Source organism: Phytophthora cinnamomi (genome assembly GCF_018691715.1).
Source record: "Phytophthora cinnamomi strain GKB4 chromosome Unknown Contig71, whole genome shotgun sequence".
NCBI classification, from domain to species: Eukaryota; Oomycota; class Peronosporomycetes; order Peronosporales; family Peronosporaceae; genus Phytophthora; species Phytophthora cinnamomi.
In genome coordinates, this window is record NW_027151004.1 from 480,648 (window position 1) to 499,054 (window position 18,407).

General features: G+C 53.0%; 8 protein-coding genes across 8 annotated transcripts; 5 read left to right on the top strand and 3 right to left on the bottom strand.

The window, feature by feature from the left end:
• Positions 1-599: 599 nt before the first annotated feature.
• On the bottom strand, positions 600-1,766 carry IUM83_14743 (Phospholipid-transporting ATPase 2; the record flags this gene model as incomplete). The annotated part of the gene is made up of 1 exon (XM_067939512.1): positions 600-1,766. One exon carries the CDS (start codon positions 1,764-1,766, stop codon positions 600-602), a length of 1,167 nt encoding a protein of 388 aa, XP_067786146.1.
• A 984-nt stretch (positions 1,767-2,750) lies between these two features.
• On the bottom strand, positions 2,751-2,981 carry IUM83_14744 (Phospholipid-transporting ATPase 2; the record flags this gene model as incomplete). The annotated part of the gene is made up of 1 exon (XM_067939513.1): positions 2,751-2,981. The coding sequence occupies one exon, from the start codon at positions 2,979-2,981 to the stop codon at positions 2,751-2,753; it is 231 nt and encodes a 76-aa protein (XP_067786023.1).
• Positions 2,982-5,096: 2,115 nt separating this feature from the next.
• On the top strand, positions 5,097-6,506 carry IUM83_14745 (uncharacterized protein; the record flags this gene model as incomplete). The annotated part of the gene is made up of 1 exon (XM_067939514.1): positions 5,097-6,506. The coding sequence occupies one exon, from the start codon at positions 5,097-5,099 to the stop codon at positions 6,504-6,506; it is 1,410 nt and encodes a 469-aa protein (XP_067786024.1).
• Positions 6,507-7,026: 520 nt separating this feature from the next.
• Positions 7,027-8,529, top strand: IUM83_14746 (uncharacterized protein; the record flags this gene model as incomplete). Its single annotated transcript, XM_067939515.1, has 2 exons — positions 7,027-7,911; positions 8,338-8,529. The coding sequence occupies 2 exons, from the start codon at positions 7,027-7,029 to the stop codon at positions 8,527-8,529; spliced, it is 1,077 nt and encodes a 358-aa protein (XP_067786072.1).
• A 107-nt stretch (positions 8,530-8,636) lies between these two features.
• Positions 8,637-9,975, bottom strand: IUM83_14747 (uncharacterized protein; the record flags this gene model as incomplete). Its single annotated transcript, XM_067939516.1, has 3 exons — positions 8,637-9,425; positions 9,499-9,699; positions 9,784-9,975. The coding sequence occupies 3 exons, from the start codon at positions 9,973-9,975 to the stop codon at positions 8,637-8,639; spliced, it is 1,182 nt and encodes a 393-aa protein (XP_067786145.1).
• Positions 9,976-13,739: 3,764 nt separating this feature from the next.
• Positions 13,740-14,165, top strand: IUM83_14748 (putative secreted RxLR effector protein; the record flags this gene model as incomplete). The annotated part of the gene is made up of 1 exon (XM_067939517.1): positions 13,740-14,165. One exon carries the CDS (start codon positions 13,740-13,742, stop codon positions 14,163-14,165), a length of 426 nt encoding a protein of 141 aa, XP_067786070.1.
• Positions 14,166-15,958: 1,793 nt separating this feature from the next.
• On the top strand, positions 15,959-16,414 carry IUM83_14749 (putative secreted RxLR effector protein; the record flags this gene model as incomplete). Its single annotated transcript, XM_067939518.1, has 1 exon — positions 15,959-16,414. One exon carries the CDS (start codon positions 15,959-15,961, stop codon positions 16,412-16,414), a length of 456 nt encoding a protein of 151 aa, XP_067786071.1.
• A 721-nt stretch (positions 16,415-17,135) lies between these two features.
• IUM83_14750 (avirulence protein 1b) lies at positions 17,136-17,582 on the top strand (the record flags this gene model as incomplete). Its single annotated transcript, XM_067939519.1, has 1 exon — positions 17,136-17,582. One exon carries the CDS (start codon positions 17,136-17,138, stop codon positions 17,580-17,582), a length of 447 nt encoding a protein of 148 aa, XP_067786150.1.
• Positions 17,583-18,407: the final 825 nt, after the last annotated feature.

The window sequence follows — 18,407 nt, forward strand, 5'->3', positions numbered from 1 at the left end:
CCAGCGTCTGGAGCTTGAGTTCCTCGAGTTTGCTATGCAAAACCTGGATTTTTGCCTCCAGAGCTCGCCTCTCTTCTTTTCGGACCGTGTGAGTACACTTGCGCTTCTTGTAGACTCGCTTCTTCGCGTTCTTCTGCGTGGTGGCATAATCTCGTTCTTGAGCCTGGAGTCTCTCGTCCAACTGAAGGCCTTCTTGCTTCGTTGCGAGTACCAAAGCTTGCAATCCGCCGCATTGTTCACGATGGTGGAGTGATTCACTGGATAGAGACCACCCTTCGCCCAGCAGATAAGGAACGGCAGCGTCGGTAGCTCCAGCACAGTCCATAGACGTCTTGTGTGCTGGATCGCAGATAGAGAAATGACGACAGTAGAGGGGTAGATGGCACCCACGTGGCGTAATCGTGCGAGTCCAAGCGTGCGTGCAATGACGACCGCATTCGCAGTTCAGTGACCATAACTTTCTACTAAATGGACACACCACTACTTCACCATTTCCATTGCAGTATTGGGCATTTCGCACAATTTCCCACTTGCGCGCTTAATAACTTTCAAGCATAAGCAAATATTACGACTCAACTCAGCTAACCTATAGTAGTTGCCTACGTTGACAGCCCCACAGTCTGACGAACGGTGTTTAATATCGTCTCGGACACTCGGCCTGATAAATCGCGCAGTTCTCGGAGCATTTCAATCGGAACGCTTAACTCGGTGCGGCATATCCTTGTGAACGCCCAGCGCGTGATGACAACGACGGGTTCTCCTTCCTCCTCAGACGAGGTATGGCCGCCGTAGCCATCCAAGTCCGTTTCTTTTCTCGCCTTCTTGTCGACGTGAGAGGTTACTAAAATCGCCGCAGTGGCATCACGTCTGACACGCTCGTGAGGGCGATAGGGGAATCGTTCGTCTTCGTCCACAAAGTCTGCTGCGGTTACAGCGTAACTATCTTGTCCACTAACACGCGAGAAATCTGTAAAATGGATGAGATTGTTCTCCACAAGGATGCCTCGATTCGTCTGGGTCACTAATCGGAGCTGAGAGAAGTCTTCCTCGGTGAGATCGTCGTCTTCGCGGATCGTGAGGTTCCCCGACGTCTCGGAAATAATGATCTCAGCGTTGAATGCAGCGCTCTTTAGAGCACCCAAGACAGCACGGATGCCCCCTCTCACACCTCTCAATGGCACTCTATCGAAGCGAATGTTGCAGAAATCCCCCTCGGGCGTCTCGTACCTCTCCTCATGGAAATACTCCGTCGTGGGGTGCATCCCTCGACTGCGCTCCAGTATGAACCTTCTCGCGTAGTACAGTTTGGGCTCCCTCAGCACCTTGAGCGTCTGATGTCGCTCCTCCAGATCCGCCGAGAGTCGGATAAACATCTCCGTCGGACGAACCTCGTACGAGTGCCGCAGTGCGCAGCCCAGCATCATGCCTTGCGTGTGGGCCAGCATCAGATACTGCTCCTGCACCGCGTCACGCAGCGCCGAGTTGTGCGCCGCCTTCTTGCTGAGCGACGCGTCTTCGTCGCCCCGTTGCACCAGCGCCTGAAGCCTCAGAGCCTCGAGCTTGGACTCCAGCGCCTTGATCTGCACCTCCAGCGCCTGCTTCTCCTCCTTGCGCACCGTGTGTGTGGCCTTGCGCTTCTTGTACACGCGCTTCTTCTTCGCCGGCTGTGATGCGTCACTATCTTCGCTTTGGCATTGTTTAGCACTGGATGGTGCGATGGCAACCGAAACGGGTCGACTGCCGTGGATGGACCGCACTGCGTTCATGAGGTCCAGAATGCTGGAGGTGCCTCGCGGAGTGTGCAAAGGTATATCCATGGTGGATGCTGGATATCGGATCACAGCCGAATGGGGTGAAGGTCGTTGCAGGCAGAGCGTGGTGCCTCCACCTGAGCCCGAGGGCGATGAATTGCGAATGTCGACCTTTGTGCAGGCACTAACGTACTCACTAACTTTACTTTGTGGATAGCTCATCTGTATAAATCATACGAGGCTATAAATAAAACAATTGGATTGTGTACAGGTGTCCCCGCTGAATTTGCAACTGCCATCGGCTATCTACCGCGAACACAGAGTGTGCGGGAGTCTGCCAGTGCACAAGATTTGCCACAGCTGTCTGGTGAGACGTACTGAATTAGTAAGATCATTGCGGGAAAATGTCTCTCTGCGGGAAACATCGAGTTGCTAGATCACGGTAGAAAATGAAAGGCCCACAATGAACATTACTAGTACAGTATATCTTAGATCAGGGCATCAGTGTGTGCATCAAGAGTCACTTCATGCGCATTAAGGTCGAGGATAGCATTGATCGGTATATAGTAGGGCTGCTGCAGGAGAAGATCTCAATCTATACAGCCTTAAGTTGGGCGTCACAGGCTTGGAATGCTGTAACTCCGGCCACTATCAGGAACTGCTGGATGCATTCTGGCATCGTATCTAGCGCAAACCCAGCTATGTCGATCCGTAACATTCTTCATTTAAAAGCAGTACATTAGCGTCTATGCGCAACCTGTGCAGATATTGTAACCTCGCAGTTTTTTTTGGTCCCACCTTTGCAGATTCAGCGGGGACACCTGTAGTATTGAAATTAACCTAACACCGATCACTTATTGCAGTTTATAGAATGAAACAAATTACCGAGTGGCTTGATGTGCTTGTAATCACGAAAATGGATTGCTCCTACTGAAGTGCAACTGCAGTGCACACGAATGGGCACGGAGTGGAGAATGAAATGGCACGGAGGATGTTGCTTTAGGTGGGGCTTACCGGCAGGCCAAGCGACTCCCGCACGCAGTTGAGGAAGACGCCTTGGGACCGGATCGAGTTCTCTCGCAGGTCCAGCAGCGCCTCGCGCGAGATGTTGAGGTCCGTGTGGCAGATCCGAGCGCAAGACCAGCGCGTGACCACCACCACGAGCTCGCCCTCGTCCTCCGATTTCACACCGGCCTTCGTGGGCGGCTCATTGAACGACGTCAGCAACATGGCAGCCGTTGAATCACGCCGAACGCGCTCCTGCGGCCTGTACGGATAAAGGTCGTCCTCGTCGACAAAGTCCGTTGTGGTGATAGCGTGGCTCCCGTTGCCGCCCTCTTCCCCGCGCGAGAACTGGGTAAAATGCACCAGGTTGCTTTCCTGCAGCACTCCTCGGTTGGTCTGTGACACAAGCCGCATCTGCGAGACACTGTCGTCGTCGTTGAGGTCGTCGTCTTCGCGCACTGTGATGTTCCCCGACGTCTCCGAGATGATGATTTCAATATTGAACGCTGCCTGCAAAACCGCATCAAATACCGCGCGCATGCCTCCTTTCACGCCACGCAGCGGCGTGATCTCGAATCGAGCAATGTAAAAGTCTCCGTCCGCCGTCTCGAATCTCTCCTCCTGAAAGTACGGCGTGTTCGGGTTCACTTCAGTGCTTCGAGCGTGCAAGAAGCGTTCGGCTTCACGCAGCTTCCCCGCGCGCATTGCATGCAATACCGCCCTCCGTTCGGCTCTGTCAGCACTCAGACGAATCTTGGTCTCCATCGGCCGCAGGTCGCTCAGATTGTGCTGCGTGTGCCCCGACAGCAGCGCGCGCACCTGCGCCATCACAAGGTGCGACTCCTGGATCGACTCTCGCAGCACGGCGTTCTCCACTGCTCGGTCGTGGTACGACTTGGCCGCCTCGCCCTGCTGCACGAGCGCCTGGAGCTTGATCTCCTCGAGTCTGGCCTGCAACGCCTCGATCTCCTTTTCCAACGCCGCCTTCTGCTCCTTGCGGATCGTGTGCGTCGCCTTGCGCTTCTTGAAGACGCGCTTCTTCTTGCGCTGGGGCTCGACCTGCTCCTGGACAGGGGACGGCGAGGCCGAGGCAGACGACGCGGGCGAGTGAGTCGTCGGCGCTTCCTCTCCAATTGTGGCCGTGAGCTCCATCAACGTGGCTGCAGCGCCGTGATGCTGCGGGTCCTGAGGCGGCTGCGGCCAGCTATTGAAGGCGCTCCAGACCTGCAGCTGGCGGTTGTCCACCACCATCAGCGCTTTCTGTGGCTGCTGGTGCTGCGGCGGTTTGGCCGGTGGTTGCGCCACGATGAAAGAGGCATGCATGAGCGGATCCATCGCGCGCGAGAATATGATATAGAGGAGTTCGACTGATAGACTCTTCAGACTCGCATCGAGGCGAGGCGAGGTGTCGAGTGGTGGGTAAAAGGCGAATGACGACGGTGATGTGTGTAGGCTCAGATATGCTAACTTGAGGGATTGCGGCCAGGTACATAAAGGTCGGCGACAATTGTTAACAGCCCTTCGCGAGGTATAATCGGGTGGCGTATGCATGCGGAAGGTGTATGGCCGCTCTCAGTTTTCGATTACGCGAGGCTGAAGTGCTTCGGCGATCATGTGGGGTGACAAAGGCGCCGGAGCCTCGGTGTGGTGGTGGATTATTAGTGGGCCTGGCACCGCTGGTGTCCACTGTTGGAGCACTGGTTGCCGACCGCAGTCGGAGTTTAGAGTATCGAAGCGGTGCGCCGGCCGGACTCGACAGGAGATGGCGGCCCGGTCTGGGACCCGGGATCGCAGGCCGAATGGGACACGCTGGTGTGCGCCGGCGCCAGCGGCTGGAACTTCAACAGGGTTGTGTTCTACTGGCGAGACTGCCCGCCAACTGTCGGCTGCTTGGGTGGTGAAAGACCATTTTGCGGAGGATAATTGCAGTCACGAATGGGGGTGATAGGTAGCCTTCCAGTTGAGACTCAACTCAACTTGAGTTGAGCTGCTGGAAAGCTGTTGCCAAATTTGACTGCGCCACAGAGATTAGTCGACAAAGCTCTTGACAAATTGTCAATGACAATGCGTACTGTACACGTAAGTTCAAGGTAGCTTGCATTGCCCATGCGGCGGCGCGGGATCTCTCGGCATCGATATGTTTCTTTACACTTCGGTGTGCTGGGGGTCTCGGTCGTCGAGCTCTCGGTCGACGCCGCGGGGACAGGAAGCAGGGGCTCCCTGGAGCCTGGATTGCTGTCGCCCCTTCCATGCATGTCTCCGCCCCAAGTCCGTCGCAGTGTTCAGCGCGTCACACGGCTAAGTGCGCGACTCGAGGCTTCTGCGCCGGCAGTGAGCAAGATGCATTCACCGTTCTACACCTCCGGCATGGCCAGCTTCCCATCGCGCGATGCGCGCTACACTTCGTCGGCGGGTTTGGCGCGTCGACGGCCTCTGCCCGGCAGCAATTTCGACGCCAACGCCATGAATTCCAGCGGCGTCTGGGGCGACCCCAGCGCCAGGATGCTGTCCCCCATGGCTGCAGCAGCGTATCCGCCACTGCAGAGCCCGGCAGTGCCGTTCACGGCCGATCCGAAGCAACTCCACAGCGCCACGAGCACCAGCGGCGACGAAAGCAGTGGCGACGACGCCAAAGCAGCGGCGAAACGACCGAGGACGCAGCGCAACGGCAAGCGCAGAGTGGAGGCCAAGCCGCAGCGCAAGGAGCGCAAGCCTACGCACACGCTGCGCAAGGAGCAGAAGATGGAGCTCTTGACGCAGATCGAGCAGCTGCAGGGCCAATTGGAGAGCCTCAAGTCGCAGGCCATCGTGTCCAACGCGCTGCACGTCAAGAAGCACACACAGGCGCCCGTGATGAACGTGATTCTGCGCGACGCGGTGCAATCACGACAGTCCACGCTCGCGGACGTGCAGGGCTTGATGTCCGGGTACGTGCAGCAGCAGCATGACATCAGCCCCATCAACACGTTGATAAAGCTCGGGGCGGACCGCGTGCAGCGCCACCGAGAGCTCGCGGCCATGAGGCACGCCAAACTGCAGATAACGCGCGAGTTTCTGCTGCGGCGCAGTCGAGGACTGGAGCCCGGGAGGCAGTACTGCGAGGAGGAGCGCTTCGAGACGTCAAGAGGAGACTACTGCGCGCTGAGGTTCGCCGTCTCGCATTTCCGAGGTGCTGCCAGCGTCCGAGCCGTGTTCGACGCAGCGCTCGTCCAGATTGCGAATGTGGAGATGGTCATGTCGGACGTCTTGGGGAACATTACGATTCGAGAGGACGACGATAACGGGGACGACAATTTCACGCAGCTGAGACTCGTTACGTCGACTGGGGCAGCACCGGAGGCGCCGCCGCTGGAGACCAACTCGCTGCAGTTCAACGAGTTCCACGAGGCTACGAGCTCCGGCGGCCCGCACGGCGCAGCGACTAGCGAGTTCGGCATCATCATGGCGGACTTCGTGGACGAGGACGAGCTGTACCCGTACAAGTCGCAGGAGCGGATGCGCAAGGACGTGACCGCGGCGCTGCTGCTCACGCGCCTGCCGAAGGACGAGCACCACCACCACGGAAGCAGGACCGGCGAGGACAACGAGCTGGTGGTCAAGGTCACGCTCTGGTCGCTGATCAAGTTGCACCACTCGGGTCTGCAGGTGTCCTACGACTGCCTGGAGGAGACCCGGCACGAGATCGGCCGCTGGGGCGAGGAGCTCGTGCGGGGGATGCAGCGCACGCTCTCTCTGAGACGGACCCACTAGAGGTTGCACTGGATATGTATCAACCGCACCCGCGGATTCTGGATGCAGCCGCCTGCGTCGCGTCAACACCGTTCGGAATCCGAACTTCGGATTGCCCGCGAGCGTCTCGCGACCTCAAAAATGACCAGACCATCGAGACGGTCGATCGTCCCGAGCCCAACTCGTGCGAGCCAACTCGTGTGCGGCGAAACGCGACCTGACAGATCAGCATCTGTAGACGAACGCTCCACTCGCTTGAACCGTGGTGAGGTGATGCCAGCGCGGTAAATAATAGAGCCGGTGGGCGGCATTCAGCTTGATTATGGTCCTGGGCCTTTTATATTGGCAATCGTCCAGTCATCCTTGTTGATGCGCCTCCCGCACCGCAACCCATTTGTCACTTCTCTGTTCCTCAAAAACCTCCGAATCAGAAGGATGTCTCTTATGACAACTCTGTCTCAGTTTGCTCAATCACCTAACGCGGAATTATCCCCAAGCCCATTCGCAATCAAGCAGCGCCGAGGCGACCGCAATCGCCTCCATGGACCTGTACGAGCGCCGCGCGGCGCCCCCCGCCGCCGTGGACGCGCGCGAGTTCGCGCCGCAGCAGCGGCGGCCGCCCTTCGCCCCTGCGCCCTCGTTCCTGCGCCCCGCCTTCCCGCAGGACGAGCGCGGCCTGCGTCAGGCGCGCCACGCGCACACGGCCGCGGCGGCGGACAACCTGCTGTCGCTCATCCAGTCCACGCAGCCGCGCGGCGGCTACACGCAGCGCGGAGGCCACCGAGAGGAGTCGGGCAGCACGTCGGACGAGCAGACGCGGACGCCCCCGTCCGCCTGCAGGCAGGAGAGCAGCCGCGTCGTCAAGAAGAGGCCTGGCAGGCCGCCCAAGAGCGTCGCGGAGCAGGACGGGGACGCAGCAGACCAGCCCAAGCGGAAGCGCAGAGACAAGAAGCCCACGTACATCGTGCGCAGGGAGAAGAAGGCCATGCTGGAGGCGGAGCTCGTGCAGCTCAAGCAGCAGGTGCTGCAGCTGCGCCGCGCCAGCGGCATCCCGGACGCGTTCTTCGCCGAGAAGGAGCGGCTGATCGCCAAGGCGCAGGACAACGACCGGCTGCGCGCCGAGTCCAGGAAGCAGGACATGCTGCTGCGCAACGCGCACGCCATCCTGTCGGCCGAGTACCTCATGCGCAGGAGCGAGAGCCCCATCGAGACGTTCATCCACCTGACGGCCGACCTGAAGCAGCGCCGAGCGGCGCTCGTGAACATCAAGGAGATGAAGCTCGCGCAGGCCGACCAGTTCATCACCGAGAGGTCCAAGTTCCTCCCGCGCATCACGCCCTGGTGCCAGGAAGGCAAGTTCGAGACGGAGGAAGGACACTTCTGCGCGGAGAAGATGGACAACACGCCGTTCCATGGCGTGCGGTCGGTGCGGCAGGTGTTCGAGGCGCTGCAGTTCTTCTTCCGGAATATGGAGATCAGCATCTCGGAGATGCTCGGGGACATCACCGTGAGAGAGGACGACGACAGCACGGCCAGCAACTCGTTCTCGAACCATCGGCTTGTGAGCACGATGTCCCATGGCGTCAAGGTGGAGAAGAATATTGTCAAGTTTTTTAAACTGGTGGAGCCGGATGCGGATGATGAGGGCGAAGGCAACGCGTCGTACGCGCTCGTAGCAACCGACTCGGTGGACTTGGACGACGTGTATCCATACGTGCCGGATGAACGCATCCGGATGGATATCAACGCGGCTATGAAGTTCACCGAGCACTTTTGTAAGAAACCGCCGAATCGAAAAAGAAAGACGCGCGTCCGACACCCGCTGTATGGTAACGGTGGGTTTCCGTACCAGCAAGACCCAGAGGAAGAGGAAGACGATGAGTATGAGAGAGTGGTGGTGCTCACGCGCTTCTTCCGAGTGAAATTGCATCACACGGAGATGGATGTTCCGCCACACGTCCTGCAGGAAGTGCGCCAGGGGCTCGCTTGCTTCTCTGATACGATGGTCCAGAGCATGCACCGTGTCATCTACGAGTCTCGGTGAGGGTTTGCCATTTTCTTTCGCTAGCACATCAACTATCATGTAGAAGTATTTTAGATATTGGAGGATAACGACGTGAACATACATGTAGTTTAGAGACCTCAGCTCGCTCACGGAGCGCCATATAGCGACTGGTTCATGCTGCGAACCATGGGATCTGTGAAGCAGGCAACGCTGCGTTGAACTTCTTGCAGCACGTGCGGTGGGAATTTCAGCTCGGAGCGATGCAGCTGGACTCGGAACCATCGTGTCAGCACTACTACGAGCTCGTGTTCTCCTGATCCAGGCAACTTCTTGCGCGTGAATGACGACAGCTTCATCGCCGCTGAAATATCTTTCCTAAGCCGTTCTGCTGGAGAATACGGGTACAACTCATCTTCATCGACAGGTGACGCTGCCATGATGCCGTACGGACTGTTCTCGTTCTCAGTATCAGCTTCAAAATACTGAAAAAACTTAATCGCGTTTTTCTCGACTATCGGTCCGTTTGAGAGCATCGTCACCAAGCGATGATGTAGCATGGGATGGTTGCCGTTTCCGTTGCTGTCCAGATCGTTTGAGTCTTCTCTCACGGTCAAATCACTACCGAGCTCCGTCGTGGTAATCTCCAAGTTCATGAAGTAGAACTCTAACGCATCAAACACTTGTCTAACGCTCTGCACGCCAACGAACTGGTGCACATCCAACTTTGTCGCGATGTAATCGCCCTCGTCCGTCAAGTACCCGGATTCCTCATGAAAGGGTCGATTCGGATTCGCCACGAGCTGCATCCTCTGCTGCAGAAACTGCTTCGCTCGCTCCAAGTGACCGTGCTTCAATGCACAAACCTCCGAGCGTCGCGTAGCAGTGTCATTGCTCAACCGGATGTATGTCTTCAACGGGTTATGACCACGCAGCGTCTAGATAGCACATCATAGCACCCAGACAATTAATCAGCTCTCTCCTCACCTCCTCGACTGCTCCTGGACTCACGGAAAACTCGGCAAATGCCGACTGAGCAACAGCCATAGCGTTCTGCTGCACTTGGATCATGTCCTTTAGTTGTTTGTTCTCGTCCACCTGCTGCTCCGTAGCTGCCACATCTTTAGGGTCTGGAATCCCCGCCTCTTGGCGCAACGCCGCCGCTCGAGCTTCCAAGAAGGCCAGCTCCTTCAGCAAATGATTCTTCTCCTCCTACACGGCAATAGGTATACCGGTACCATTAAGTATCTGGACTACTGGGAGAATTATACTAAAGTTTAAACGATATTGACGGACTCGTTTGGCGACGTGGCTGGGCGTTCGGCCTTTGGTTTTCTTGCGCTTTTTGGGTTTGTGGGCCGCTTCATCTGACGTGGAGCCGCTGTCTTCGCTGGTGAGCGCGCGCTTGTGCTGCGGCTCGGCGTCGGTCAGCGGGTAGAACGTTTGCGCGAGGGAGAGGAGGATCTCCTCCGACAGTGCGTCGCCCATGGTCTCCGTTATCGTGGGAGTTGGCGTACTTAGGCGATTGGCGTACTTAGGTGACGGATGCGAACTTAAACGATGGGCGGCACAAAGCCTTTTTTGGCAGCGAGGAATTGGGGTGTTCGCAATGTGTTGCAGTCTCTCCCGGTGCTTCCTGGCGCGAGAGGTATTGCACGCGTGGCTTCGGTTGCGTCGCAGCCTGAATCCGCGAATAGACTACTGTACCTCGCTCCTTTGAACGTATACTGTACGAACCTACGAATGATAGTTTGGGGTGACTATCCCAGTTTAACTGATGAATGCTCTCATACAAGCACCGGCACTTACGCTTATGGTATCAGCAGTTCAAACGTGACGGCCACGTGATGGCAGGTATGCGATTAAAGAAGATGAGACAGCCCCCTCACGTCCAGCGATTCGTTGCAGACTATGTGGAGGTTCTGCTCGTCCTGTTGATTCCTCCTGTTTTGACTGATGTTTTGGCTAGTGTTTGCATAGCCGCTTGCTCGGTGGATTTATTTGTGCAGACTTCCTCGGAATGCCGAGGTTGGGCTGACATTTCAGCCTATTTAGAGACCAAATCGATTCCGACTCGAAAATAGCTTTGACGCGATGCTGCATAAGACCGATTATAATTAGGGGTACCCAATTCTAAATAAGGGAAGGATCGTTTCACAATATATGCGAACTTATACTTATTTCTTGACATTTTTTTAATGCTTTAATTCGTGTGGGCCATACTAATTGCGCACTATTAGCGAACCCACACTAAAATACTCCTTTTCACCTTCAAAACGGCAAATTGCTAGTTCAAAACAACAACATGTAAAATCAAAACTGGATGCTAGGCAAAAATCATAATCAGTGCTGTATCTACTTTAACAAGAAATACTCTGATACGGTGTGGCGCGAAGCCAAAACTAATGGACCGGGGCGCTTGCTGTACTTGCGCCGATGTAGCGCTTTTGGGCTCCATTCTTGTATTCCGCAAAGTTCTCTCCAGAGCCAAAGTCTCTCCATATCACGCGCCCCACACCGCTGCACCATGCTCTACGACGATACCACCATCCTTCGCGTTCTTCGCGCGGCCCGTGACGACCAAGACCGGCAAGACGTGGCGGCCAAGAACAACGTCAACCTGCGCCCGGCGTACAGTTGGTTCTCCACCGCACGCGCGAACGACGCGTGGGACGTGTCAACGCGAAAAAATGAAGTTTCATGCGAGATCCATACAGATGAAGGATATGCCAGTTGGCGAGTAAGCAAAGAAAATAAAATATTGCGGCAGCAGCTGTTCAAGTTGATTTTACATTTTGCTGTTTTGAACTACAGTAGCAATATGCCGTTTTGAAGGTGAAAAGGTGTACCCTTCTTGCCGTAGCGAAGCGCGCTGGCTGGTGTTTCGATCGCACAGTGCGAGTGCGCCTGCTTTGTAGTCAGGGAGGAATTTCCATAATGCAGTAGAAAACTACTGTTTTGTTTCCCAGGTGATTATGACTGCCCAAAAACAGTAGAAGTTCACAAAGTGCGGTCCATGTCTTGATGCGTACTTAACAACGACCAAAATAGAAATCCGTCTGCGAGCGCTTGCGTTATATTTAATAAACGCAGATACAAAATACGCATAGACCGATAGAAAGGCAACACTTCCTTACGAAAAATCGCGACCGCTTTGCTTCATTGCCAAAATGGCAGACTCTAGTACAAAACCACAGTCAATGTTTGGCACGCTCGCTTCGTCATGGATGCATTCGATATCGACGCTGCTGTAGTGCTGGGACTTCTGCGGAGGAACGTTGCAGTTGAAACCTCGGATCCTACCAGCCCCACGTATGTTGTTACGTACAATAAGCGCCGCAACATTGCAGACACTGAATTTCCGTCTCAAAAAGCAGCTAGGTCCGTATGCAAGGAGTTTGCACCACAGTCCGTTTTCAGATTTTTTCAAGCAGACCAGCGTCAAATCCAACAACCCAGGTAATGCAAAATTCAAACTGCAAAAAGTTGAATGGAATGCAATCTTTTGATGTCGAGACGTATGTGGAATGCCCATTCTTCATCAACGTGTATGGAGAAAAACCTTTGCGCCGGCAAAGTAATATCGGACCGCTATATCAATGTAACGGGCCAATCACCAACTGAGCATGTTGTATCATTCGTCAGTTTGCCCGATACCTCCATTAAACCCGCTTCAGCGTCACGCTTCAACTGCCTAGACGGCTCGTTTTGGCAGCTCCGTAGAACCGAGAGTTGTCCTTGCGCGAAAATACTGACCAAGGCCGCCAACTTGGTGGAGGCCTCCTCGAACAACGCCATCAAGGCGGTGGACTCTTCGCTAGCGACGGCCGTGCTCGCCGTGGTGATGGTGCGGAGTTATTCGACGCCGAAAGAATTTGTGCAAAGCGGTGGGTTAACACAAGCGTCTACTATCTGATTCAGTTAGTGGGCTACCGCGAACTCACATGGGAGCCTTCGCAAAACATCCCATGGCAACTACGAGTGAGTTTCGAGCGAGAAGCTGTGGGTGTACCAGTCAACGAGAGGAAGGCGCGGGCGGCGCTGACCGCATACGCTTCTAAGTAGGCGAAGCACTAGGGTGACGGCTAAATACATTTGCTTTGATGAACAAACTTACACGGCTACGTACATTTGCTTTGATGAACGAACTTAGTAACTACTGGGTCAGTACTGCATTTGTCCGCACTCGCTGGGAAACAAAACAGTAGTTTTCTACTGTATTATGGAAATTCCTCGTAGTCAGGATTTGACTACAGAAACATTAGAAATAACCGGCTATGGTCCGTAAGCGCCCCACAATCGATCGATAAGGTTTACGTCGCGAATACATCTGCTACGTACAGTAATCGGCATTTGGACGGGTAAGGTCACTCCTCCAGATCGCTGCAAGGACACGAAAATCGCCCGACGACAGAAAACCCACAGCCAGTCAGTGCCGTCGACCAGAGTCCTGGGGTGGCGTCGCTGTAGGCGTACAAAGAATCCTCTTTGCAGTGGCATCCCAAATAGTGATGCTCACTAGCTAGTACTAGTATGTACTGCCAATTCAAAATACGACCGGCTTCTGGTTAGTGATACGAAATTGACGAACACCCCTATAAAGAGGTCGTTAACTATCGCTCAAGTCCGATTCGTGACCACATCCAACAAAGTTCAGTAACAGTCTGGGTCGCTTGTGGCAATAATTTCATTGAAATGCACATGCTATCATTACTAGTTCATCGGCCTGACGCCTGATCAAGTATAGTCAATGAGCCAACAGTAAACGAAGCTGAGGTTAACCCACAGTGGTCGTTCACGTAGTTCTTCTTAGCCTAATTGCAAAATGGCCAGCATACTATCATTCGTCACATCATGACTATTGTTCTTGTGATGGCAGGGGATACGATGCAACCGAATAGGACATGTTACGGCTTACTAGTGCTATGCGAGCTCACCATACGCTCGAATTGGGCACTACACTGCACTACTACATGAATGCAGATTGTACCATCATAATGGTACAGCTCGAGATAGTGATTCCTCTCGATTGTGATAAAATGTGGTCTGCCGTGGCTACACAGTACGACAGTACATCCGGACAGGTTCGATCCCGAGATAAAGCAAATCGACCATCTGACGCTCTTGCTGCTCTCGAGCTTTGCTGTTCGTACATAGGCTGACAATCACCGCGCCCTCCAGTTCATAACACCAGTTCGCAAATTCGCTGTTTGTTGAAACATCAACAGCCTCAAGAACTGACACCTACCACGATGCGTCTGCTTCACGTTGCCGCCGTTGCAGCATTTGCCCTCGTCTCCTGCTGCGACGCTGCCGCGGCTGAATCCAAGAGCACCAAGTTGACTTCAGCCAACGACGCTGCTCTTGCCAGCGAACACCGACTTCTGAGGAAGCGCAACGATGGACTCGACTTGAACGACGGCGAGGACCGGACGATTGCGGGCCTCGGGGACTTGGACCTAGGTGAACGCGGCACATTTGCCAACTCGAACTACAAGGCCTTATACAAGACCAAGACGTCGCCGAAGCAACTGGCGAAGGAGATCGCACTCTCGTTTGGGTCCATGGAGCAACGAAAAGAACTTCAGCGGTTCTACCTTGGCTACTACTCGTACTACACCGCTAAAAAGCGCCGCGAACGCAGGAAGAAAGAGCTTGCGGGATACATATATCCGTAACTGAAGCCCGTAGGAATCTGAGCTGCAGGCTAAAAGTTAATTCAATACACGTGCTGAAAACCGCGGAGAACTCACGTCCTGCAGCCATCGATTTATGGCAATTCCACTCGCAACGGTTGACAGAACGTGCATTCCTATGGTCGTGCACGAGGCAGTTTTAATCGAATTCGAATGTGCAGGTCCCAGAGTATACCAGTGCTGGCACGTTGGGCTTTCCACTGTGTAGTTCTTTCATGAAATTCATTGTTTGCTGGCTATGAGCTGGGAATTTTCTACGTGCAATACACATACGAAGAGGTCATGCTTCGGATACAATGTAGGACAACTACAAATTGTGTTTCAGGGTATTTGCAGATTTATACGAGATCTCGGATACACTACAACCCTTATGCAGCTCAATATCATCGATATAACAACTCAAAAACTTACCATTTTCGCCTTTATACTGTAGTAGTACAATTATAGTACTTTGGGTTCAAAACTTTAGTACGTAGTACTAGGTATTTTCTGCGGATACACCAGCAAAATGTATATAGTACCTCATTAGAATCTTGGCGTTCTTCAGCTTTCTCGTCAACCCCCTCGCTCGTTCGCCCATGCAAGGGGCAACAACGTTGATGTGTTGATTGGTGTTTACAGTAAAATTACTGCCTACTAAAGTACAGCCTAATATTATTCTGGTATACTCTGGCTACACAGTTTTATTGCCTTCAAGGACTGAATTTACGGAGTGAAGCAGCGCTCTCATATTTACTTCTAAGGACACGTTGGTGGGGCGACATTGTTAACTTGAGCAAAGTCCAACTTGAATCGGAGTCATCCACCGAAGACACACATAGGAGACTTAAAGGAATAAAATTCGATTTTTTTCATGGTCGGCGAGTGGATTCACACGAACCTAATTTTCAGAATCAACTTGCAACGATTCTGAGGCAGTGAAATAAATGAACAAGTATGAGCGATTAATCTAGGCTCTACAATATTATAGCCAGCTAAAGGACAATGATCGCACTTCGTTAATCAAAGTTCACATTTTTAAGACCAACGTTTGGTATTTGGGGCTTAGATGAACGTATTTCGACCTTAGATGAGTCATTTGCTAAACATATTCGCGTACAAATACGAATTTTGCTATCGTATGGCCATACATAGTTCAGCTATAGAGTTGTGAACGATAGTAGTAACGGTAAATTAAGATAGCAGTTGAATGGTTGATATCAGCCGGATACAATATCCTCACACAAAATAGGTCGCCAGGCAAGGCAAGTAGAATTAATCAACATCCACTCCTGCCGCCACACTGGCTTTTCATGCACCAAGTTCTTCCACTTCCAGCAAAAAGCTCTAAGCTTATTTCCCAAATTCTCATTGTCTAGATTTTTTCGGGCCTGTCTAAATGATGTCATAGTTGATCATGGGCCCCATATTTCGACAACTTCGTGTTGGCTTAGCAAAGAATTCTCAATTAACCACGCAGTACAGTTAGAGTTCCTCCAGAACCTGAGTTGAGGGCGTTTGTCTGGCTGGACAAGCTGTTGTTCTCTAGATTTGCCATTCCAAGGTATCTTCCGTTTAATCCTATACGTTTGCACTGCATGGTGTGCAGTCTTGCTTTGTTGAACCAGATGCCGATGAAGTATACCAGTACTGTTATTATATGGAGGACCCGGCTCACGCAAACTTCCCTGTGCAGTTAGCTGTGCATCCAAATGCATCATGTTCGAGAGCCTACCAACCCAGTGTTCATTTCGAAATCTACCCAGTACCTACGATAACTACTCCCAAGCTCAAGCATGCGTCTCGGTTACCTCGTGCTCGTTGCAATCACTGGCATCTTGGCGTGTGATGCCGCTGTTGCGTCGAACTCAAAGACCTCTAAGCTGGTCTCGCCTGATCAAGCAGTGGGGCGTGAGCTCACTGGGGCGTTCGACGTAAATGATATCGGCAAACGGTCTCTTCGGAGTGCCGAGGAGAAGGACTCCAGGGATGACCTGAAGACCAACGCGGGCACTGCCGATGAAGAAGAAAGAGATCTCATCGTCTCAACCTTCAATCGCCCCAAATATTGGCGTTGGTTCCACGCCGGAATGACACCCTACGCCGTCAAGGAGGTGTTGGGGCTTACTGGTGTCCGGCGTCTCTGGAAACCTATCAAGAGACGCGAGTACGAGGGCTATGTCGTATTCTACGACGAACACTGCCGTAAGCCGAAATACCGTAGCTTTTGCCGGGCTCACGCGGGCGCGTAGAAGAACGTGGAGAAAAAAAGCGGAGTACAAGGGAGGAAAGACCAAAAGATATTTACTTCGTACTGTACCTCACGGAAAAATCCAAAAGACAAAAATTAACACCCGCCATTTGGTGCAAAATGACAGAAACTGCAGTCTTTTTAGCTCCTTGCAGCTTGAAATCGACCGGGTTTGCGATTACATGTAGTATGGAGATAGTGTGGGCGAGTGAGCGCTGTAAGCCCACCTGTGGTTTGACAGCCCGTGCGCGAAGCACGCGTCTGCAAACCCAGGACACAGCGGTGGTCTGCCTAGTAAGCGGGGACGGCACGTGCAGCGGACTAAGGGTTCTTAACCAGAACCTTAGGATCTCGCGGAGTGTGATACCGGTAGTCACTTCTCTCTACACGCGGCGTAAACCTGGTCGGTCTCAGTAAGATGGCAGATATCCTCATGCGGCTTTAGATCTTGGGCTGTGTAATTCCAAATTATCCTCATCTTGATTTGTAGTTCATGCAGCAAATCTAAGTGAAGAGCAGCCTACTCGAAATGAGCTTGTGCTCCGGTGGAGTCATTCCACACACTTCTCTCATTTTCAAATTCGCTTCTCAGAACCGACCTCACTCCATCATTCAAACAAAAAAAAACAATGCGAATCGCCGCCGTCCTTCTCGTCGCAGCTACTGGTCTCTTGGTCTGTACTGATGCTGTCACTGCTGCATCGAACACCAAAAACACGAAGATGTCGAAGGTGATCTCAGCTGATCAAGATAGCGTCCTCCACGACCTTGTTGGTGGCATGCTCAACGGAAGACGGTTGCTGAGAACTCAACCTACCGGTGACGATGATGATGCGTCCAAGTCAAAGTACGACACATCCGACGATGCCAAGACGAAGGATGATGATTCCGACGACTCTGTCACCGCCAAGTCGGGCAAATCCAACCCCAAGAATGGCGAAGAGAGAGGGATCATCGTTGATGGTCTCTATCAACAGAAGTACGAGGACTGGTTCGACGAAGGCAAAACGCCAAGCGAAGTTGCCGATGATCTGGGTCTAGACGACTACGGTCTTTTTGAGAACCCTCTCAAGCGGCGCATCTACCAGGGCTACAAGCTATTCTACGATGACGCTTGCGAGGAACCTCGCAACCGGCGTTTCTGTCGCGAGAACGATGGCAACTATTAAAGCGCTGGCTAGATGTTCCATTTCCAGCTCATGGATCACAATTTGTAGTCCTAGGCAGTAGCTTTTTCAAGTGTCAAACACAATATCGATCATTCTCACTCTCACCCTCAGAAGAGAGAGATCCGACGTATGCGAACGTTACACTAGCCAGGAGGCTCAATCAGTTGACTCTTAACTAGCGTAATGAACGCGAGACCACGTTTACTACTACAACTACTACCCTCACTCCCATGGGTCCCATTACATCTTGCGTAACGTTGCCGTACAACTACAATGCGACCCCCCGTTTTCGCGGAGGGTGGACCATAAAAGAAACGAGAGGGTAATAAACTATGCCATGGACATTAAAATGATTTGCTATTTGATACTGTATTTCACTTAATCCGGGCCTTATAAATGAAGCCTGTGCGGCACCAGTAGTTGCGAATAGTTCATCGGAGATCTTTTAAAGTCCTCAGAGCAACACTTCATTGAGGAGAAGAGATCCACCGTCTTATACCATGTTGGCGCTAAGACAAAGTTCGTGTTTCTGAGTTAGTGTCAGGGTAGTGTACCAGGAGGGGCGACGCAACGTTTATACGACACAGAAATGTTTAATGAGAGCAAGGGTATGAAAAGGTCTATGCACCCGAGTTTAAGTCAATCTCGGAGAACGTGTCATCCCTCCCTTGATACAGGGAAAACCTTTGAAAACGGAGATGTGCACGCCACTTGCGCAATCCAGTCCTATCCCAAAAGCTATCATCTGAGTGCCTCCGAATGTGCGGAGTATTATTTCTAACAGTTTATTAGAGGTCAGCAGCCGCGAAAACGGGGGGTCGCACT